General features: G+C 41.2%; 1 protein-coding gene across 3 annotated transcripts in view; it reads right to left on the reverse strand.

The window, feature by feature from the left end:
* LOC133446730 (complexin-1-like) overlaps window positions 1-24,341 on the reverse strand; it is a 110,202-nt gene that overhangs the window by 13,285 nt on the left and 72,576 nt on the right. For all 3 annotated transcript variants that reach the window (XM_061724745.1, XM_061724747.1, XM_061724746.1), the window contains exon 3: window positions 2,798-2,976. In XM_061724745.1, coding sequence (XP_061580729.1) covers window positions 2,798-2,976 — 179 coding nt within the window. The remainder of the gene's footprint in view (window positions 1-2,797; window positions 2,977-24,341) is intronic.

Raw genomic sequence — 24,341 nt, forward strand, 5'->3', positions numbered from 1 at the left:
ATGGAAAATGTGGAGATGTGCATTAAAAATGTAAAAAAGAAACTGAGTAAGCTAAAAAAAAACCAAGCATCCTTACAAGCATAATGTCAGACGGTGGAAACATCAGTCTCTCTTGAAATGAAATGAAAAAACATATTGAAGTGTTTCTCGCTGACTTCACGGCAGTAAAAAGCTCTGATGTGATCGGCCGCGGACATTTCCTGTCTCCTTCCCATCTCTCTTTGTTCCTGGCTTCCCTTCATGCGGCTCCAGCCCTGTGTAGTGCAGACTCACACTTGTAGCAGACTAATAAAGCCTGGCGTCGGTTGAAGCAAAGACCGTTCTGCTCCGTCAGCTCTTTCCGTTCGCTATAATCTGAAACTTTCTAAAGATATGCTGCCATGGTGCGGGTTTCCTCTCCTCTTTTTGTTCATCCTTCTCCAACTCAGAGGAGTTTAGAGCCAGTACTGGAGTTGAGGGGGGATGATGGGGGACGGCATCCCCCCCCTGAAATAAAAACACTCCAAATCATCCCCCCTGAAATAAAAACGGTCCAAATCATCCCCCCTGAAATAAAAACGGTCCAAATCATCCCCCCTGAAATAAAAACGGTCCAAATCATCCCCCCTGAAATAAAAACGGTCCAAATCATCCCCCCTGAAATAAAAACGGTCCAAATCATCCCCCCCTGAAATAAAAACGGTCCAAATCATCCCCCCCTGAAATAAAAACGGTCCAAATCATCCCCCCTGAAATAAAAACGGTCCAAATCATCCCCCCTTGAAATAAAAACGGTCCAAATCATCCCCCTGTAAAACTGCCATCCCTCCTTTCCATCCCTTATGTCATTTCATCAATGAATGTGGTTTTACTGCTATTTCCACATTTAGAGTCATCACCAGAAAAATAACACCAGAAAAATAACTTATTTGACAATTTTCACCTGTTTCAAGTCAATTTTCACTTGAAATAAGTAGAAAAATCTGCCAGTGCAACAAGATTTATCTTCTTATTACAAGCAAAAAAAATTGTTCCATGGCAGATTTTTCTACTTATTTCAAGTTAAAATCTACTTGAAACAGGTGAAAATTGTTGTTTTTTTCCAGTGATGAGTCTTGTTTTAAATGTAATGAGATTTTTTTTTTACTAAAATGAGACATTTTAACTAGAAATAAGACAAATATTCTTGTTAAGATTGTGAGTTTTTGCAGTGATCCATGTTACTTATCCTGTGAAGGACAGAGTCATATTGATAAGTTCAGAAAAGTGTTTTTTATTGTTGTGTTTTGATGTATTTGATGTAAGCCCAGTGGATATTTAAAGCTTACAGAAGGCTGCATTTAACTGCTGCTATGTCATTCCTGCAGTATTTCTGCAGGTGTTTTGGTCACTGCTATTATTTGTAATATATTATATTATTTATAATCAGCACAAATTATCTGTCCCCATATGATAAAATCCACCATCCCCCCTGATTTTACAACTCGAGTACTGTTTAGAGCTGATCTTCAAACTCCAAACACTGTCTTAAAACAGACATGCAGAAAATCCTGATACGTAGAGAAGTCCTCACTCAACATTCCTGTTAAATATTAATTGCATTATTAGCAATATGCAAGCTGGAGACGCTTTGATACGATAATTTAAGATTTCATAAAGTATGAATGAAATTTTAAGCATTTATTAAAGACAAGACAGTCTTGCTGATCCGAGAAAGGGTCAGTGAGACATAAAAAATCTCTTTGAAGGTTTGGAAATTGGACTCCAGCGCAAAGCCGATTTGAGCTGGTTATATCGGTTAATGTTGTGTTATGAACTGGATCAGACTGCAGAAGCTTACAGCAAATTACAACTACAAGTTAATAATCCATATTGATTGGAGAAAAATGAAACCATCTTCCTGCCTTTTCTTTCTGTTGGATCATAGGTTTGGGTTGAATATAAATCCTGCTGGTATTTCAGTGTTTTTGGCAACAGATTATGTTTCATGGCAGCATTTGGGTAATTGTTGTCGTTTCTTTATTATAACTAACATGTTTCCACTCTAGCGCCAAAAATCAAAGCAGAATGAAGTCTTCAATGTAAGATTTTGTAATGCTAAGACAGAATTAAAGCTGCAAGCAGCGATGAACGGTCCTCCACCCTGGTGCACGTTCAGGCTGCAGTGGAGGCTTGTATGACTTGATGTAGATTCTTCAGGCCTGGACATTTAGTGGATGAAACCAGCTACGACTATATGTCAAACCATTCAAAAGTTATGGCAGAAAGTAGGAACTATCACATATCGACCAATCAGATGAAGGGAGGGCGTGCTTTTTTTTCGTCTATTGTCGCCATGGTAACGCTTTTGAAAAAGAAAAGTAATGCCCATCGTTGCAGGATGGAGACGCACATTTTGATGTATAACACACCTGGGTGCACGTTACGGTTCGGGCGAAGAAGCGGCCGAAGAAATGGCATAAATTGTGTCAAAATTACACGATTAATTCAAAATGGCCGACTTCCTGTTCGGTTTCGGCCATGGCTCCAAGAGACTTTTCTTTAAGTTGCGACACGATACAGGTGTGTACCGATTTCCGTGCATGTACGTCAATTTAAGTCAATGCAGAATAGTTGTATTTATTTGTATAAGACTGCAGTTCTACAGAATATTTCCTCGGTGAAAGCGTGCGTAGCTGAGAAGATAAATCCGAAGAGATTGTGCAGAGGCTGAAGTGGCTCAATTGATTAGAGACATATTTTTAAATGTTCACCGGTAAGAGACAAACATCCACTATTTTATGAAGTTCAAGAACACAAAGGATATTTTTTTTCCTACCTTGTCCCTGATGCCCTGTCGGATGCCCTCTCTCTCTGCCTCCATTTTTGCATATTTGGCCTTCCTTTCTTCTTCCTGTTGCCTCAGCGCTTCTTGCCTCTCCTCCTCTTTTTTCGCAGCGTCAGGATCCTTCTCCTCCCCCTCTCCACCGAGCATCTTGCCCATGTCTTTGGTGGCCCCTGTTGGTGGAGAGAAAGAGAGACAGTGTAACCAGTGGCGTCAATTCAGTCAAAGCTAAGGTGTGGCAAGGTTAAGAGTCACAGAACTGAACTACAGTATCAATCAACATGCCCAGCAAATACTCATCACAGAAGTCTATGTAGCTTATCTGTGTGGTCAAGAAAATTTGAACTTTTTCAAATGCAGCCTCAATCACATCCTGGTAATGTAACTATGAACACTACACTCTAACAACCTGTTGATCAATTCAGTCACTGCGCCTTTACGCATCCGTTTTCGGCACCATGGACAGCAAGCGGCACAGTTAAAGAGCAGAAAAAGCGTATCTGACAAACGCAATTTAACTCATTCTGTTCACTTCATTCACATCTCTGAATGCACAACACCGGATCCTGCAGGGTGGAAGTGAGAGGGGCAGGGTAACGGCCCGGTCAGGCGGGGGAGAGATTTGTCCGTCAAGACTCCTCTCCCTGGCCCTGCCCCTTCTCAACCTTTCCCCGACCCTGCACCCCAACCTGGGACTTGATGATTGGGCCGGAGCTTCGGGAGCTGCATGCTGGCCTGCGGTCCCCACCCCATGTCATCCCGTTCCTGCTTCCACCTGCCTGCTGTGCTGCTCCGTCCCTGACTCCCCCAGTCTGGCCTTCGGCAGGAGGGTCCCCCCCTTATGATCCAGGTCCTGGTCCAGGTTTCTTCCTCCTAAAGGGGAGTTTTTCTTGCCACTGTTTGGCTTAAGGTTTTTCTCCCACTATGGGAGTTTTTACCTGCCATTGTTTATGTAATAATTGCTCGGGGGTTTATGTTCATGTTCTGGGTCTCTGGAAAGCGTCTAGAGACAACCTTTGTTGTATTCAACGCTATATAAATAAAATTGAATTGAACTATGTCAGCTCAACAATATCCCGTGGACATGGAGTGACTAACATCCTCTCCCGCTTTCCCTACCTGGTCCTTCTCCCTCCGCTGCCGGGGCAACATTGGACCCATCACTTGCCTTCTTTTTTGAAAAGAAATTGTGGGTTTGCCTGAATCCTTTTCATTTTTGTAAGTTAGTAACACTGCAAAGCACGATAAAAAGGAGATTGATCTAGCGACCACCGTCGTCAGGGACGCTGGGACATCATATTTCAAGATATTTACCTTTTCCCCTGAAGCCAAGGTGTGGCAGCAGCCATACCTTACCCCTGAGTGTAACAGATGACAAACAAAATCCTTCATTGCATGACGACACCTGCAATTCACAAGTAATCACACGTAATGGCTCTTGGTTATTGCTATTGCTCGGCATTTGATGTGTGCAGTGGCACATCTAAGATTCAGATAATTCAATAGATATTGCTTTGCATTTCAATCTGCTATTAGCGGTCAGAGAGCTGCAGGATTTCCACTCGACCGAACCAAAGACAAAAGTGCACAACAATCAAGAGAACAGGAGGTCGGCACCATGAACCACAGATAAAAGATAAAAGCCACTGCAATTAATTATTAGCAATTCTCTTGATTGCCTTTGTGATTCCCCGCTTTGGCCTTTGCCGTCACAGCACGGATTTCCATCCTAATGCAAAGCGTCCACTTGGACCACGGGTTAGGACCTGAGAACAAAAGGATTTGAGAGCCGTTGAAAAAGGACTGTAAGCACCGGACAAAGTGGTTCAATCCGCTCCCGATATCATCCCTTCTCTTTGTTCTCTGTTTGTTTCAAACTAAACAAAAGATGAGTAAGTGAACCATTTGGATTTCACTGCATGGATTTGTCTTTAAATGTGATAAGATCCTCTTAAAAATCACAATTTCAGACAGACATAAAGTCCCGATGCTGGTAACTCATAACGTTTCTAATTTGTCACGACTTTACTGAACACATACACAAAACATTTACTGAATTGGTGGACTACTGTAAGTAAGTGAACTCAGACTAATTACTTCAATCAAAAGTAACTGGCTTTGGTAGCTAGAAATAATGAAAATGAGGTTGGAGTATTGCTGAAGAGCTACTTTAATTGATAAGAGGCTCTCAAACATTGTAGAGTTGCTTTACATAACAAGAAGCATTTGCTGATTTGCTGTGGACCATGTTGGCAAAAATGAGACCTCTGGAAACATATGATCAAGTAGTTGAATAGTCGTAGTAAAATAATGTCAAACATCGAGGGGAATCCGTCAGTCTATGGTCAGATGTGTTCCCTACACTGGTACAAATATTGTGCTTGATCTACTTAAAAAAATGTAGGCAACTTTTTGCATGAGATTATTATGTAGATCAAGAAAGACTAGTCTTTGTATAAACGACTTAATTTTCTGTATGTAAATAATACATTTTGCAAGTACAGTCAACTTAATTGTGTTAAGTTTACTTTATTTATCAAAATTAAGTTGACTTTACTTGCAAATGAATTTTGTACATACTAAAAATTAAGTAGTTTATACAAAGACTAGTCTTTCTTGATCTACATAAAAAACTCATGTGAAAAAGTTGCCTTTAATTATAAAGTAGATCAAGCAAGATATTCTTTACTGTGGTTTCTACTTAAACAAATAAAAGATGTTTCATCTAAACGTTGGTCAATCTGCCCAATAGATTACAATTGATAAAGGAAAAGTAAATACAACAAGATCATTGCTTGTTGTTTGTGTGTAAATGAACATAAATACTGCTGGTTAAGGAGAAAATACACAATGTCTTGTTTTTTGAACAAATGCAGATTAAGTTCAAAACTAGATTTATTCATGTAAAGCAACAAACTTCATTTTTAATTGTTAATATCACTGATTTAAATATGTTATATTTACATGCGCTTAGATTTATTTTTTTCAGTGTAGGAACGGACACAGTTCGGGACTCGGGCTACCTTTCCTAAAAGCCTAAAATCCAGTCAGGACAATGAAACACAAAGCAGATGCTTCAAAGAGGTAACGAAGAACCTGAAAAGAAACATCTCTGTTCCCTCCCAGAGAGCAATACAACTGGGAAAGTCTTTAATCAACCGAGGAAACAAAAGTGCAAAAGGGGCACAGGTCGCCAAACAACACATCGTCCTAGCACTGACTGCGTTTCCAGCATCAATAACCCTTTTAAAACCTGAATATTGGCAATAACCCGGTTTTGCACGGCCATGTAAACACCAATAACCCCTTTGAATAACCAGAATTTGCTCATATTCTGGTTTTTAAAAACCCCAATATGACCCCTGGGTTACTCCTTTTAAAACCTGAATATTGGGTCATGTAAACACCAAACGGAATATCCCCATCAAACGGAACAGGAATTAGTTTTCTGCACATGCTCTGTTCACAAGGAATCCTGGTCTTTTGAGTCCAGGAAGTTCTTCTAAACACGGAGAAACCAAGACCAGGAGGAGACTAATCACTTCATAAATGTAATGAAGGATATGAACATTTCTGCATTTGTAGACGGTAGAAAGTACCGGGATAGAAGATTTACAAGAAGGTGAGAGAAAAGTTGCACCAAGCAGCATTTTTGAATTTGGATACAGGAAAAAGAAGCAGAAATGACGGGAATTGCGTCATCACGTTCTCCGTGCGTCGCTGGTTTGATCCAGATATCCTGAATGATTAATTACCATGTAAACGGAATATTCTGAATGTTTCAGTAACCGGAATATTAGCAATAACCTGAATATTGACTGCATGTAAACGTAGTCAGTGAGGTGTGGTGGAGGGAGCATCATGATTGGGCTTTGCTTCGCTGCCTCCAGGACCGGACCACTTGTCATCAGCGATAATCTTAACCTCATAGAGAAGCTGTGAAAGGAAACCAGGAGGAATGTTCATGTCAGACATCCCACAGAACAAAGGACTGTATTTTGGTACCATTTGTGTTATAAGTATATAATATAACTGTATTCTTCATCAATTCACTTGATGAAGTCCCAAAGATTTCATAAATCTAACACTTGAATATCATTTCACATAATCGATAAAAATCTAAAATGTAAATGTTAAACTTTTTCCTGATGAAGTTTTAGTAAAATCACATTTCAAAATGCCGAAAAATCAATTTCATGGAAGTAATTCATCAGTGAGGTTTGCTTTATTAACAGGTTCCCAGACACTAACCGGCAGTGACATCCCTCTCTGTACTTATTGTGACTTCTGCGTTGAGCGCCGTCCTGCACCGCAGGCGTCGGCTGACACGCTTCACGAGTCGCCACATGGCAGACGAGTCTTATCACAATACCCCTAAGATGCATGTTCACGCTGGGTGAGTCTGAAATTCCTCCCCAGTTGGGCTGGATGTAGATGCAGCGAGTGAGGACGTAAAGAACCGTGCAGCACCATCCGCCGGTGTTATATAAACTCTGAATGTTTAAACTAAAGTTTGCTCGTGTGCACAAGATGTAAAAACTGTCAGAGCTGTCAAAACCCAGACAAAGCCATATGCTGCTTTATTTCCTTTTTGAATTCTCCAAACACTTCTTCAAAAGTTCACAACTCAGAACCTTCATCCAGACGCTCATGTTACTTTAATGGCACGGCCAGTACTGGAGTTGAGGGGGGATGAGGGGGAATGGCATCCCCCCTGAAATAAAAACGGTCCAAATCATCCCCCCTGAAATAAAAACGGTCCAAATCATCCCCCCTGTAAAACTGCCATCCCTCCTTTCCATCCCTTATGTCATTTCATCAATGAATGTGGTTTTACTGCTATTTCAACATTTAGAGTCATCACCAGAAAAATAACACCAGAAAAATAACTTATTTGACAATTTTCACCTGTTTCAAGTACATTTTCCCTGAAAATAAGTAGGAAAATCTGCCAGTGGGACAAGATTTATCTTCTTATTACAAGCAAAAAAAGATTTTTCTACTTATTTCAAGTGAAAATCTACTTGAAACAGGTGAAAATTGTTGTTTTTTCCAGTGATGAGTCTTGTTTTAAGTGTAATGACATTTATTTTTACTAAAATGAGACATTTTAACTAGAAATAAGACAAATATTCTTGTTAAGATTGTGAGTTTTTGCAGTGATCCATGTTACTTATCCTGTGAAGGACAGAGTCATATTGATAAGTTCAGAAAAGTGTTTTTTATTGTTGTGTTTTGATGTATTTGATGTAAGCCCAGTGGATATTTAAAGCTTACAGAAGGCTGCATTTAACTGCTGCTATGTCATTCCTGCAGTATTTCTGCAGCTGTTTTGGTCACTGCTATTATTTGTAATATATTATATTATTTGTAATCAGCACAAATTATCTGTCCCCATATGATAAAATCCACCATCCCCCCTGATTCTTTTTTACAACTAGAGTACTGGGCACGGCACAATAAATACCTTTTGTTTCACTAAGATTGAAGCTAACATACTGCAAGCAAAAAGAACATTGACAAACTTTCCCAGATCGGTGTTCGTGTCGTCCTGCAGGTTCAGCTGCACGGGCCGAGCTTTTGCACGCTGAGCTTTGCACCGGGCACGGCCTGTGTGTTCTCGCTCATGAGGCTTTTCTGTCCAGCTCAATGGCTGGAAACGAGCCAGTGCTCTGAGAGCGGTCTGACAAAAGTCCAAGCCCTGGACTCCCCGACTTGCAGGGAAGAACCTGGTTTTAATGAGAGCGGGACCTCACGGAGCGCAGCGGGCAGATCTCACACGGACCTGGCTCTGCCCTGCTGCCCTCGGTCCAGCACGAGTCCGTCTTTATCGGGGCCTTTGTCTCCTCGCTGGTCCGAGCTCTGCAGCCGCGCCGAGCCCTGCAGGCTCTCCGGAGGGGAAAGCAAAGACACAGCCATCTGTTTTTTGCAGGGAAATTGATGAGGCAGTTGTGACCTTGAGGTTTCTTGCTGCAAGTCAGGGCTTTCTGTTGTTGATGTACCAGGACAAGCCCCGGCCCTTAGCAGGGGGACTGCTAATTAATTTACCCTTTTTTCAAAGTAAGTCTTTCATCTCCTACTGCATCATTTACTGACATAACAAGAGGAAAAAAGGAGGAAGACAAGAGGAAAAAGAAGAGGGGAAAAAAGAGGGAAAAAGAAGAAAGAAAGAGGGAAAAAGAGGAAAAAAGGAGGGAAAAAAGAGGGAAAAAAGAGGAAAAAAGAAAAAAGGAGGGAAAAAAGGAGGGAAAAAAGAGGGGAAAAGGAGGGAAAAAAGAGGAAAAAAAGAGGGAAAAAGAGGGAAAAAAGAGGAAAAAAAGAGGAAAAAAAAGAGGGAAAAAGGAGGGAAAAAAGAGGAAAAAAAGAGGAAAAAAAGAGGGAAAAAGAGGGAAAAAAGAGGAAAAAATAGGAAAAAGGAGGGAAAAAATAGGAAAAAAAGAGGGAAAAAGGAGGGAAAAAAGAGGGAAAAAAGAGGGGAAAACGAGGGAAAAAAGGAGGGAAAAAAGAGGGAAAAAAGAGGAAAAAAGAAAAAAGGAGGGAAAAAAGAGGAAAAAAAGAGGAAAAAATAGGGAAAAAAGGAGGGAAAAAAGAGGGGAAAAGGAGGGGAAAAGGAGGGAAAAAAGAGGAAAAAAAGAGGGAAAAAGAGGGAAAAAAGAGGAAAAAATAGGGAAAAAAGGAGGGAAAAAAGAGGGGAAAAGGAGGGGAAAAGGAGGGAAAAAAGAGGAAAAAAAGAGGAAAAAATAGGAAAAAGGAGGGAAAAAATAGGAAAAAAAGAGGGAAAAAGGAGGGAAAAAAAGAGGGAAAAAAGAGGGGAAAACGAGGGAAAAAAGGAGGGAAAAAAGAGGAAAAAAAGAGGAAAAAAGAGGGAAAGAGGAGGAAAAATTAGGAAAACCCTGGGGATGAGTTTACATCTATTTGTTATTTTATTATTTTCACCCATTTGAGAATTTCCCAGGTCTGATTAAAACAGTAAAAAGATTAGTTCAGTCTCTGAGACATCGTCTCCGACTGTTTTTAAAGATTTATTTAACATATATTTGCGTTGAAAAGCATCTCTGTTCTGGCGTAGCAACAGGAATCAGAGGAAGACGGTAGATCATGAGAGGCTCTTTCAGCGAGTTCGTTCGCCCACAAAGCAGCGCCTCCACAGATCCTTTGAACCGTCAGCAGTAAGCCTGTACAGAAACCTTTCTACTGTCTTACAATGTGCAGCAGGATTGAGATTCTCCAGAGTCAGTAATATTGTAATATTGTGTAATATTGTAATGAATACGAACGAACTGTTCAGAATGTGTTAATCATCCCAGCAATTATTACATAACTAACATAACTTCCCTGACGCCCCGGTCTGACCTCACCCCTCATTGCAAAACATAAATGACCAATTCTAACTCTAATCATTATTTCTGGCATTATCATGATATATTGTTTCATATTATTATATTAAGTTATGAAATCTCTTGGGATGTTAAACTATAGTATTATATTGTTATATATAATAGTATGGTGATATAATTTGGTTATATGTTATAATATTGTATACAAATTATGTTATATTAGGATATTACTATATTTATTATGCTATATTTATATGATATCATGCTACACCACTCTATATGATAATTATTTATTTGTTCACTCTCGAATCAATATTTATGTACCTATTTTCATCATCTTATTTACACTCAAACACGGCACACACACACACACACACACACACACACGCATACTGATGCTGTCTTTTGTCATCGTTTGCACTGTATGTTAATAAATTAAAAAAATAAATAAATAATAACTATAGTGGTTGTCGCTGCGTGAGATCTGCAGTTCATCTAGTAAACAATCACCAATCCAGCTATAGGAAACGTTGTTGGACTGTGAGAGGAAACTGGAGAAAAGCCGTGCAGGATGAGGAGAAGTTTAGGAATCGGCCTCTACGCTCGGCTCCTCCCCCTTTCCTTTGTGGGTTTAGCATTTTTTGAAACAGGTATTACAGGAAATGTATAACGAGGCAAAGTTGTGGAAGTTGGATAATTCTACGCTGATCTTTGATCCACACAACTCTGAACAGAAAAAGTCATTTATTATTTGCGTTTTTTAAATCTATATTTTCATCATCTTTCTTATCTTAAAGCGCCACGAAGAAGTTTATTCAATCATGAATGTAAATTTCAATCATATTTGACGGAAAACTTGATTATTTTTGGACAAAAAAAAGCCCAAACTTACCTTTAACTTCTCTTCCAATTGTTTTTTTACGACCACAACGTGGCACTTTACAGAAATATGTCACACATCAACGATGATGAAACTATAGTAGAAATCATAGTAACTAAGAAAACTACGAGACTCAAGGAGATAATGATGGAAACAAATTGACTGAGACCTTGATCTCCTTTTCACGTTTTAAATATCTGACATGCAGTCTGCATTATGAAAATAAAGTCTTGACGCTTGTTTTTCTCCACGTATGGTTGTCAAGAACTACAAAGAATCATTGCAACGATTCACATAAATAAATTAATTTACTTCTGTTTAATTTAGCTTTCTTATATCGTGCCAATTTACAACAAGCGTCTTCTTTCTGCACTTAAAGAGAGACAGAAGTGCAACAGAAGTCTCTTTTAAATACAGTCCAATCCCATTATAATTCATTTAATTCCAATTCAGTCCAGTTCATTATAGCTGTAACTCGTATAACAGTGTTTGCAGAAACATGCGGCGAGTCCTGGGAGTTTGTTTCAGGCTGTATTTTATGCTCAGTTTCACCCGTCGACATGGTTTATTTGAATCAGTCCTCAGTTCATAGATGTCTGTCGCTAACACAGCTCCATCCAGCCTCACCTACCTGTAGACTCTGGAATGGGTTTAAATTATCCATCAACCCTTATAGTATTATGCCTAATAAAAGGGGATGGATTAGATGTTGGTGATTAAAAAAGCACTTGAAGTCTTCGCTGCCTGACTGGTCAATTTAATGAACCTATAAGACTCTGATTCCATCCGGACATGCATGAGGCGATAGTGATAACGTTTACATGCAGTCAAAACTCAGGTTATTGCTAATATTCCGGTTACTGAAACATTGGGAATATTCCGTTTCCATGGTAATTAATCATTCAGGATATCTGGATCAAACCAGCGACGCACGGAGAACGTGATGATGCAATTACCGTCATTTCTGCTTCTTCTTCCTGTATCCAAATTCAAAACAAATGCTGCTTCAGCAACTTCTCTCTCAGCTTCTTGTAAATCTTCTATCCCGGTACTTTCTACCGTCTACAAATGCAGAAATGTTCATATCCTTCATTACATTTATGAAGTGATTAGTCTCCTCCTGGTCTTGGTTTCTCCGTGTTTATAAGAACTTCCTGGACTCAAAAGACCAGGATTCCTTGTGAACAGAACATGTGCAGAAAACAAATTCCTGTTCCGTTTGATGGGGATATTCTGTTTGGTGTTTACATGACCCAATATTCAGGTTTTAAAAGGAGTAACCCAGGGCTCATATTGGGGTTTTTAAAAACGGGAATATGAGCAAATTCGGGTTATTCAAAGGGGTTATTGGTGTTTACATGGCCGTGCAAAACCGGGTTATTGCTAATATTCCGGTTTTAAAAGGATTATTGATGCATGTAAACGTAGTCAGTGACATGAAATATTTAAGAATGAACGCATAAAACCAGAGGTGGTAGTAACGAGTTACATTTACTCCATTACATTTACTTGAGTAAGTTTTGGGAAATGTTGTACTTTTAGGAGTAGTTTTGAATCACTATACTTTTTACTTTTACTTGAGTAGATTTGTGAAGAAGAAACTGTTCCTCTTCCTCCGCTACATTAGGCTACGTTGAGCTGTTACTTTTCTTTTATCACTTTTATCCGCGTACGCGTCTCTCTCATGACATCACTGGGTGATTCTTTGGTAAAAATGTTAATTTTTGCATGTTTTGTCACATTTACACAGACTCAAACACACACAGAGTTTCTATGAGTTCATGTTTGTTCTAGTTCTGCCTGGTTAAAAAAGAAAAGTACAAAGGCTTGACATTTTGTGCTACTTGTGCTTCATTTATTTTTTTATTCTGTTATTTTATTTTTTATTATTTATTAAAGTACTTGAATTTACTTTAAGCTTATTTTAATTTAAGCTATAATTTATTTTTTATAAATATTTATTTTATTATTTTATTGATTTAATTTGCCTGAAGATGATTATTTTGTACTTTTGTCTGTTTGAATGGTTGTGTTAAAAAAATAAATCAGACGTTACTCAACAGTTACTCAGTACTTGAGTAGTTTTTCACCAGGTACTTTTTTACTTTTACTCAAGTAATTATTTGGACTTTTTACTTCTACTTGAGTCACATTATTCTGAAGTAACAGTACTTTTACTTGAGTACAATTTTTGGCTCCTCTACCAGCTCTGCATAAAACAAAACAAAACCATCAAAAACCCGACCACCCAAGTTTCCAAAGAGCTCTGCGTTTAGTCTGGTCGTGATACGAATCAATCAGCTGCTCATCTCCAACAACTGTTTGGTCTAATTGTATATCATTTAGAACTATTAATTATAAACACCACTTTTGGAAAAAAAAAGGAAACAAATCATCTTGACTTGAACAAGTACCGAGCAACTTCTAAACAAGGTTTTCTTCATAATGACTAAACCGTGTTAATAATGACATCAATCAAGGGCCGTTCCCTCGGTTCGTCCTCAAATCCACTCACTCCAGGCGTGTTATCAACTGACAGGAGCAAATTATGTGATAAATTGAAATCCATTGTATTCCTAGAGATGTGTCAGTGGCCGTCGAAGAATGAGACGCCGTCTCCGTCTCTCTTCTGTGTCTGTGATCTCATTATTCTCGGGGCAATCACAGTCCTCGCATGCAGACACCAGGGAACTCTGGGCCTTTATTATTAATAACTTGTTTCTATGCATTCACAAAGACTTCAGCATCTCGCAGTGTCGCTCCTAAGAAGCCTTAAATCTTCTGCGTCGCTGTGCTTCGCCCCGGAGATAAAGTCGAAACTGCTGATTGGGACCGTAAACTTTCTCCGACTTTATTGCTGGTATGGCTTAAGGAAAGGTTCCCGAATCTTGTGTGAGTTAGAAATCTTTCCTGAGGAATATTTGCTGAGGGAGAGAGGATCCTTCATCGCCTCAGGGATAAAATATGTTTTCAACTTTTGAAATTGAAACTTGTCTCATCTGTGCATACAAATGAACACTCTGCTGTTTGAGCTCGTATGTTTTTAAACTTAAATCCCCCTGCGTTGCTTTCCCTGTGAGCAATATCAGACACTCAATATTTAATATGTGCTGGTATAAAACATTAGATTTCATGGTGGGTATCATCAGTACTCTGGAAAATCACTGGAAAAAACAACAATTTTCACCTGTTTCAAGTAGATTTTCACTTGAAATAAGTAGAAAAATCTGCCAGTGGAACAAGATTTTTTTGCTTGTAATAAGAAGATAAATCTTGTCCCACTGGCAGATTTTTCTACTTATTTCAAGTGAAAATTTACCTGAAACAGGTGAAAATGATCAAATAAGTTATTTTTCTGGAGTTATTTTTCTGGTGATGACTCTAAATGTTGAAATAGCAGTAAAACCACATTCATTGATGAAATGACATAAGGGATGGGATTATTTCAGGGGGGGATGATTTGGACCGTTTTTATTTCAGGGGGGGATGATTTGGACCGTTTTTATTTCAGGGGGGATGATTTGGACCGTTTTTATTTCAGGGGGGATGATTTGGACCGTTTTTGTTTCAGGGGGGGATGATTTGGACCGTTTTTATTTCGGGGGGGATGATTTGGACCGTTTTTATTTCAGGGGGGGATGATTTGGACCGTTTTTATTTCAGGGGGGGATGATTTGGACCGTTTTTATTTCAGGGGGGGATAATTTGGACCGTTTTTATTTCAGGGGGGATGATTTGGACCGTTTTTGTTTCAGGGGGGGGGGGTGATTTGGACCGTTTTTATTTCAGGGGGGGATGATTTGGACCGTTTTTATTTCAGGGGGGGATGATTTGGACCGTTTTTATTTCAGGGGGGGATGATTTGGACCGTTTTTATTTCGGGGGGGGATGCCATCCCCCCTCATCCCCCCTCAATTCCAGTACTGTGTATAACTTAGAAATGATGGGAAAGGTGTACTGAGTTATGATCACCATCACGTTACCCCCCCAAAAAAAAGTTTTCCAATGAGAAAGCCATGTCACCTTTATACACATTTAAGCATTTTGTCAGTATAAAACCTTCGGCTAAGCCTTCTATCTATGTAACCTCCTGATTACTGATCCCCATGTCATTCCCGTGTTGCTGCTTATCAGGTTGCCTCTCTCAAACCTCAGTGTGACTGATCTCCAAGCTCAAAGGCTAATTAGCTCCTCTGATTGTGACAAAGTTGCTGCGACGAAGTCTGTTGTCGTTCCCAAAAGCTCCGGTGTCATCAAAAGCTGCCTGCTGTGGAGTCTGGGATCTGTCTAGGATCTGTGTAGTGTCTGTGCATCGAGAAAGCTCAAGAGGAGGCGCTAAGAGACTCTGATATAGTTAAGGAAAAAAGGGACAGAAAACATGGTTTAAAGAACTTAATTATAAAACCGTACCACAGTCCTGGTGTTTTACAGATGGAAGAGTTTCCTTAAAGGAGGAGAGGAAAAATGAAAATATATGTTTCAATGTAGATTTACAGACCGATGACATGATTGATCTGATTCATTTAGACATTAAGCTCACATAGTGCCATAAGAAACATTGTGAACTGTGAGGTTAATTAACCTCTAAACTTGTTTTTGTCCTTATGAGGCTGTCACATGCTTTGTCAACAGATGTTACAACAGCCACTTCCTGATCTACTCAGGTTTCGTCGACAGCTGTTCCGACTTCAGCGACCCATCAGGCCTCACACCCCTTGAGGTAGTGCATTGCCGCCCGTTCCAGCTCCCTCTATGGGAAAGGGAACCATGGCAAGAGAAAGCCAAAGAGGCAGATCCACTCTCGATGTGGATGAGTAAATTGTTTGCTGAAAAGATGTTCAAAGTTCTTGTAAGCTGCCGCTTTCTCCTCTCTCTCCTAAGCAGGAATTGCTGGAACCAGGTGACCAGATCCTGATTCGAGTGGTGAGACGAAAAACATGGTCATCACCCGTTGGGACGGCCCCTTTGTTGTCCAGATCACGACCCCGACAGCAGTAAAGATTGCTGAACGATCTACGTGGGTTCACCAGTCCCAGTGCAAGCTTGTAGAAAACTTTCCAGACCCTGAGTAGGCCGGAAGTTGGACGGTATCAAAACCTGTGTCCGCTGAAGAACTCATCTGACGCCTACTCACCAGCCACGGGTCAGTGCCCCCTTGCACTGCCATCATGAGAGTCCCACTCATCATCATGGCCATTGTGGCCCTCCTGACCACAATCTGGTTCCTGGTGGAACAGACTGGAGAGGAGCCCCGAGAGATGGAAGAAACTTTTCCACTAATGAGTCATGCTGACATATTAGGAATTGTTCCTCAAACTCTTTACTTACATTGTTGTCGTAATTTAGGAACACTGCTGTATGTTCATCCCTGATGAAACTGGTGCTGAAGGTAATGTTACCAAAGCTATAGCCGAATAACGTCAGTTATCCAAGGTCGTGTCAGAAGACATACCCTCAGCAGGCACCACTTTTTGGTCCTGGCTGACTTCCGGCCCCTGGACTGACATAATGACTAAAATTATGATTCCGATTATTACTGTCCTTGTACTGTTCTGTGTTTTCATTACCTGTATCATTCCGTGTCTCCGTGCAATTGTCCAAAGAACCATCCAAACGTCCTTAGTCCAGTATTCTGAAGTCTATTACCGACAACTCCAACGAAGTCCAACTGAGTGTGAACTTTTTCATTCTGTTTACTGTGAAATGTTTTAAGCTTGTATGTGTCTTGGCCATGAATGATCGCTCACTAGGATTGTCGGAGAGGAATTTTGCACCATATAGCCTGGGTTTTAGCCTCTCCCTTGACATAATTACTCGTTAACAAGCTTGCATTAAGTGTGTTATAAGCTCCCCTTGCTATTTCTCAAATGTTTAATGCTACTATCCTAAGCCTAATGGACAGATATTAGTTGAAGTGCCATAAGGACAACAGGAGGGAATTGTGAGGTTAATTAACCTCTAAACTTGTTTTGGTCCTTATGAGGCTGTCACATGCTTTGTCAACAGATGTTACAACAGCCACTTCCTGATCTACTCAGGTTTTGGACTGTTCGGCTCAATCACTCCACTGTAGTGTCATGATTGAATCACACGTTATCACTTCCACCCATTGTCTACTGTTCACTGTTAACTGTCCATATACGGTCAGTTCCTGTCAAGTTTCTCAATAAAAGCATTTTCTAGGAGGAGAATACTTTGGGAAGCATTTGCTGTCGGGGGCTCTCACAGAGAGCCCCTGTTGCTCTGCTCCCCCCTTCTGCAGAAGTGCGTTAAAACCATTCCAAGCAGTTTCTGTGTCTTTCCTCGTTACGAACTTATGTGATGTTGATTTAAACCTAACAGAACCTCTTGAAATGTTCTGGTTTTCTGCATTAATTTATCTAAGTTACAGTAATACACCAGCGCTTCAGCTGATAACATATAACTACCATGTTTCACGTCTTGTCCACACCCATTACACATTGACAGTACATTGTTTTATTGAAATATACATCAAAAGAAAAGTCAGTTGGTCAAAACTGGGGTCGGTGTTATGTGGAACTAGTCATGGGAGGTAATTCATCACAGCTTTGAAAGAATTTATTAGGCCATCTGAGGCTAATTACAAAATGAGGATTAGTAAAATAAAAAAAATGTTTATCAAAAATGGATCAGAGAGATGTTTAGGAAGTAGTAGATGCCTGGGTCAGGAGGTGACTCCGTCTGTGAGTGGTTACATAAAGACTAGCATGTGAAAATGTGAGCACGAGTGGTGTAAATGTGTGTGTGCTGATAAGCCTCCGCAGAATGAGAGCAAAATGTGCAGCTTCTCGTTCCCTCTACTTATCTCTGCATGTATGGCGTGTGTGCGCCTTTCTATCTCTGTCCCTGCGTGCCATTAAAGAAACATCAAGTGCATGTCCTGCAGGTGTATTTAAGCTCCCAGAGCATTGGCAGTGTGTGTGTGTGAGAGTTACGGTTGCATGTTTCATGCTGAAAGCGCATGAGAACGGTCCCTTGTGGGGCAGCTATGTCTAGAAAATAATATCATAAGAAAGAAAAGCATGACTGAGATTATTTCCAGGTCAAAAAATGATACACTTAACACATAAAGGAGCCAAAGATGGTCCACAAAATTATGAAAACAATGAAAAAGTGAAAATACAAAAAAAAAGTGCAGATTTTGAGAACGTGACTAAATGATGAATTGAGAAAATCACACCAGGCAAAAGATAAGAAGAAGATACAGAGGAGGAATTCAAGCGATAAAGAAGAATGAGAGTGGAGCAGGAGGAGGAAACAGATTTAGACCAGAGAGATAATGGAGAGAGATGAAATGAAAAGGGATGGCGGCTGTAAGATCAAGAGCGATAACAGGAGACCGGACAGAAAAACATGTGATAGCGTAACAGAGAGGACACAGCGGGATCAGCGCGAGGACTCCGTGTTCCCGCTCTCCCATCTGCCACCGGTCCAGCAGGTCCACGACTGCAGAGCGGCAGGACCTGCCTGAGACCATCGTCACCTGCCTGGACCCCCGGGGCCCCCCGGGGCCCCCTGGGGCTCGTACCGGCCTCCAGACCAGCGGTCATCAAAACGCAGCTCTAGAGCCGCATGCGGCTCTTTAGCGCCGCCCCTAGTGGCTCCTGGAGCTTTCTCAAAAATGTTTGACCTTTTTTTTTCCTTTTTTCTTATTTTTTCTTAGTTTTCCTTTTTTTCCTTTTTTTTCTCTTTTTTCCTTTTTTTCTCTTTTTTTTCTTTTTTCCTTTTTTCTCTTTTTTTTCTTTTTTCCTTTTTTCTTTTTTTCCCTTTTTTTCTCTTTTTTCTTCCTTTTTCCTTTCCTTTTTAATCTTGACATTTCGACTTTTTTCTCAAAATTTTGACTTTTTCCTCAACATTTCAACTTTTTTCTTGACATTTCGACATTTTTCTCGACATTTCGACCTATTTCTCGAGATTGTACTTCAACATAAATCTCGACATTTCGACTTTTTTCTCACATTTCAAATTTTTTCTTGAAGTGCATAATGAAAAAAAAAAAATCTTCCCCCAGTTCTAACTAATATAGAAACATGTAGCATGTGTTGTCTTCATTCTAAGGCTGATACAAGACTTTTCATTTTTTGCGGCTCCAGACATATTTGTTTTTTGTGTTTTTGGTCCAATATGGCTCTAAAACATTTTGGGTTGCCGACCGCTGCTCCAGACATCTTCACCTGCCTGGACCCCCGGGGCTCGTACCGGCCTCCAGACCATCTTCACCGGCCCGCCCCGAGCTGAGCAACAAGGTGCTCTCCAAACCCAGCGGAGAAACCACAGAGGAAACCTTAACGAACAGGAGCGCCTGGTCTAATTAAAACACGCCGAAGTGGGAAGAAAAATGAATCAAAAACTGCTCTTAGTTTCCTCTCAGGGTTTCTCTTTTTCTGTCTACTTTGCTGGTGTAGAAATGCATTAATATACCATTTCAGGAACAAGTCTACTTTGCAAAAAAGTATGGGTGATGTGCAGCTTTAAACTTTTAAATTTGACATGTTTGCAGCAGTAAAGGAACCGATCATTGTGTGGGTGTTTGTAAAGTGTCTGTTTTTTTTTTTTTGCAAACTTCTTCAAGTTTCAAAAGATCTGCAGCTGTTTGTACCTCCTACACAAGGTTTTCAAGACCTTTTTGTAAAAGCAGCTATGAGTCACCTTTCACACTGAGTTGCCTGCGCACGTCCTGACCATTTACTGGTCCTGTTTTTGGCGTCTTTGGAGAGAAAGCCCTGTTAGGTGCTGAATTATGCCTTGCTGTTGCTGAGGCTGACATGGCTGACGAGTGAAAGATTATTGAAAATTGAAGGGTCTAAAAGTCTTCTGTGTCTTTGGTGAATTAAAAAGAAAGAAAGAAAAAGACTCTTTTTCATCTTTTGTGGACAAGAGAGTCACTTAAGTCTCTCTGCATGAAAAACTCCCTCAAAGCAAAATCAACCATTCATGTCCGTCGCCATTTGCGTATGTTTGAAGATCAGAAATAAGAGAACTGACCTCTAAAATGTAGTTCAGTGTTTAAGTAAGAACAAACTTTATCTTTGTATGGCCAAATATTTATAGTTTTTACACTCTGTCCTACCTTGTACAATTGAATGCATCAACATCCATTCATTTATATAGATATGTATGTCCCAAGCCCCATTTGAATTCAACCATTTCATGAAATCTCAATCAATCAAGTAAAAGACGATAGAAATTTACCATACAATAAGTTTACCATAGAGGAAGTTTATCAACCTGGTCTAAGAATTAGACCAGGGTTGAAATTGGGCTTCCTTTTTCCAGCTGTTACAGCATCCATTCTTTCTGGAAGTATTTCAACCAGATTCTGGAGTTTTTCTGTGGAAATTTGTGCCCATTTTTTCTGTAGAGCATTTATGGGGTCAGGCGCTGATGTTGGACGAGAAGGCCATGCTCGCCATCTCCCTTCCAGTTGGTGCAAAACAATACTAGATGGGGTTGGGATCTGTGCTCTTTGCAGGCCGGTCGAATTCTTCCTGAACAAACTCATCACACTACGAATTTATAGCCCTTGCATTGTGTCGTAGGAGGCAGTCAGGCTGAAATTGGGAAGGGCCTTCCCCAACCGGTTGTCCCAACGTTAGAAGCAACGGCATTGTCCAAAATGTCTCTGAAGCATAAAGGCCCTGTTCCAATCCCCCCCCAGTCCTACTTTTCAGCCCTCCCCTAAATTTTGCGCGTTCCTGTGAGGGTAGTGGTGTCCCAATTCCTCTTTGCATGTAGGGCTAGTGGACATAACGAGGGCTAGTGGACATAACGAGGGCTAGTGGACATAACGAGGGCTAGTGGACATAACGAGGGCTAGCGGACATAACGAGGGCTAGTGGACATAACGAGGGCTAGTGGACATAACGAGGGCTAGTGGACATAACGAGGGCTAGTGGACATAACGAGGGCTAGTGGACATAACGAGGGCTAGTGGACATAACGAGGGTTAGTGGACATAACGAGGGCTAGTGGACATAACGAGGGCTAGTGGACATAACGAGGGCTAGTGGACATAACGAGGGCTAGTGGAAATAACGAGGGCTAGTGGACATAACGAGGGCTAGTGGACATAACGAGGGCTAGTGTGTATGAATCCAGCCCTTCACAGCGAGGGTTTTCAGATGCTGACTAGCTGACGGAGGGCTAGAGAAATTTCCCAGAATGCTTTTCGTCGCCATTTGCGGATTGAATCAAATGAAAAAAGATGGCGGACATTTCTTATTTTTTAGTGAATAAAATCAATATTTTTATTTAGTTTCTGCATAAAAATGCGTTTTGATTACATTTCTAGCGAGAAATATATATTTTACTTTCATAATATTCACTCAGTGAATGTACATAATCACTGGCTTGCCCGTTGTTGCGAAGTCTTTTTAGACCTCGTCAGAAAAAAGGTTCTGCGTAACACCAACGCAGAGCCTACGGCGTAGGTTACGCGGCGACGAGTGCCGTACCCTACGCCGTAGGTTCTGCGCCGATTTAATGCGGAACCATAAATCAGCTCCCGAGCCGGCGGCTCTAGATACCCCCCCAAAAACATTGGATCAAATTTCTTAACAGGCGTTATTTGGATAAACTGAGCCCAGGTTGGGGATCTTAACGGTTACTTTTACGCCTGAAAAAATATTAAAACTTAATAAAGTGGCATATTAACAGCGCTACAGCTGAAATTAAAACAACTTTTAGCTCTGGGCTTCCTAATATGGTGTGACGTTTGTGCAAACGTGCGAACGTAAACCACACAGTGAAGTAGCAAGCAAAATTTAGGGGTGGTGCTGAAAAGTAGGAGTAGTGGGAGTATTGGGACTGGACCTAGGGAAGATTACAAGGGCCCTAAAATGTGTGGCTTCATTTTTAGGACTAGTGGTAGAAAGTAGGGGGTGTATTGGGATTGGCCCAAAGACTTCCCTTCACTGGAGGTAGGCAGGCCTTGCCAAACCCTAAAGAAACCCAACTGATTATTCCCTCCTCCACTAAAGTACCGTACACTAAACTCGCCCATGTGACTGCCAAACAGAGAAGCGTGATTTGTCACTCCCCAGTCCAGGGTTGCTGAGTTTGACACCACTCCAGCCAAAGCTTGGCATCAAATTTGGTGATTGCGAGGCTTGAATGCAGCTTCTCAGCCATGAAAATCCACTCTTCCAAGCTCCCACTGCAGGTTTTGTGCTGACATTAATACCAGTGGAAGTCTTCATCTATGCAATCATCAGAGTGCTGGTGATTCTCATGCACCATTCAGCTTTTATCCCAATCATGATCTGGTTCATAAATGCTTCCATTTCCTAATATCTCTTTCAGTTGACTGTGGGAAATATAGCAGGGAGGACATTTCCCAAACTGTTTTATTGCAAAGGTGGCATCCTGACACAGTAACACACTTCGAGTCACCGAGCTCCTCAGAATGATTCATTTCATATCACGGATGTCCACACACCGTAAGTGCTTCGTTTTATACGTCTGTGGCAATGGGTCTGACTGGAGCACCTGAATTCATTTATTAACAGGTGTCCACATTTGCCCAGAGTGTATGATATATAAGCTTGTCCAAATAGTCGGACAGAAATGCTGAATTATCCAAGAAAGGAAGAGGCCAGCGAACGTGTGTGACATGTGACGTGAAGCCGTCCCCGCCTCCATCCACAGAATATCTCTGTAAATCTCCGGGGCACATGGGAAAAGATGGCTCAGAGTACATCTTTTGTGTGCTTTATCACCCGTTCCCAACCATTATCAATGGAGGACAGGCTTGCAGAGGAACACACCACATTCATCAGAGACTGGCACCGACGACAAGACCGGCCATTTATTCACGCGCACACACTCAGACACGCACTCGGGGCAGCATTCTGGTCATCTCGACGGCAATTTAGTCTGCAATGTTTCAGATAATCAATTAAAATATGGAGAAAACACTATCAACCATGAAATTAAACAAATAAATCAAACGGTGCACAAGATGATATCTTATAAGGGAAAACAGAGCAATCTCAGTGCAGTTTGAAGAACCATTTTACATCAGAGATTGTATCTTTTCAAGTGAATGCTTTACTTCTATTTCATAAAATCTCACTTGTAAGATGTCGCACTCGACGTGTTGACCTTGGTTTTTTCAGGGGTCATTGTGATAACTGGCTGTGTGTTGAATTTGGTTCCGGTAGCTTCTGCTGCCTCTTGTGATAAGCACTTGTGTTGGTGAACGCTCAAACATCCAGCGACAGCTCGGGCCGGCCCGTTTGGTCGCGTGCCAGAGATCATAAAGAGCAATCGCAGAACTTCATTTGCAATTACTGTGGAGTCACTGCAGTAATGAGTCACGGAGGTGACACTGCGGCAGGAAAAAAACTCCACCAGTGTGACTGAAGACCTCCGTAGAGCTGGGAGCGTCACGGCCCCAGAGGAAATATACAGGATGCTTATATTTGGTGTCCATCTTATTGTGAACAGCTGGCATTTTCAGTCATCTTTTGGTGCAAAACGCAAATTAATATTCACGTCATCCATCATTGTATATCTGCTAAATTGAATTCAGGTTTTCAGGGGTGTTTATGGCAACTTGAAGTGAGTGTTGCTAAAATTGGATCTACATACTTTGAAATCAGGGGGTACCTACTATTCTTTTTGACTCATTTTTGTCAGTGGTTGACATTTCCCACAGTGTGTTTCTGTTTTGCCCCGCCTGTGTCCCATCTGCCCTGATTGTCTGCACCTGTGTCTCGTTATCCCCTGTGTATATCTGGTCTTGTCATTCCCTTGCTCCTTGTGGTTCTGTACTGTGTTTTCCTCCACGTGTCCTGTTTTTGCTCCAGTTTTTGATCCCTGTTTCCGTGTGTTTTTGATCCTGCTAAGCAGCGCTTTTGTTTTTGGTTTGTAAAATAAACCCTTTTTGTTGCGAACTCCTGCCTCGCTCTCCTGCATCTGGGTCCTCTCCACACCAGCCCTGACAGAACGGAACCACCAGCATGGACCCAGCAGGAGAGACTCTGGACTGGTGGAAATTCTTCCTCCGGGAAGCCAAAAAAACAAGGCCCTGTTGGCAGGAACCTGATTCACCCTTCATGGGAACACGCCTGGCTCTAGGTGGGCCCAAGAGCTGTAAGGCTGAATACAGGCAGCAATGGAGACGATGTCTCCGGTGATGGTCCCGGACCCCCCGCAGCCAGCACCACGGACCCGGGTTCCCCCGCAGCCGGCTCCTCGTATCCTGAGTTCTCGCCAAGTCAAGGTTCCCTGCCAAGCCTTTCAAACCCCACGCCAAGCCTTCCAGGCCCCACGCCAAGCCTTCCAGGCCCCACGCCAA

This window comes from Cololabis saira, chromosome 7 (assembly GCF_033807715.1).
Source record: "Cololabis saira isolate AMF1-May2022 chromosome 7, fColSai1.1, whole genome shotgun sequence".
Classification (NCBI taxonomy): Eukaryota; Metazoa; Chordata; class Actinopteri; order Beloniformes; family Belonidae; genus Cololabis; species Cololabis saira.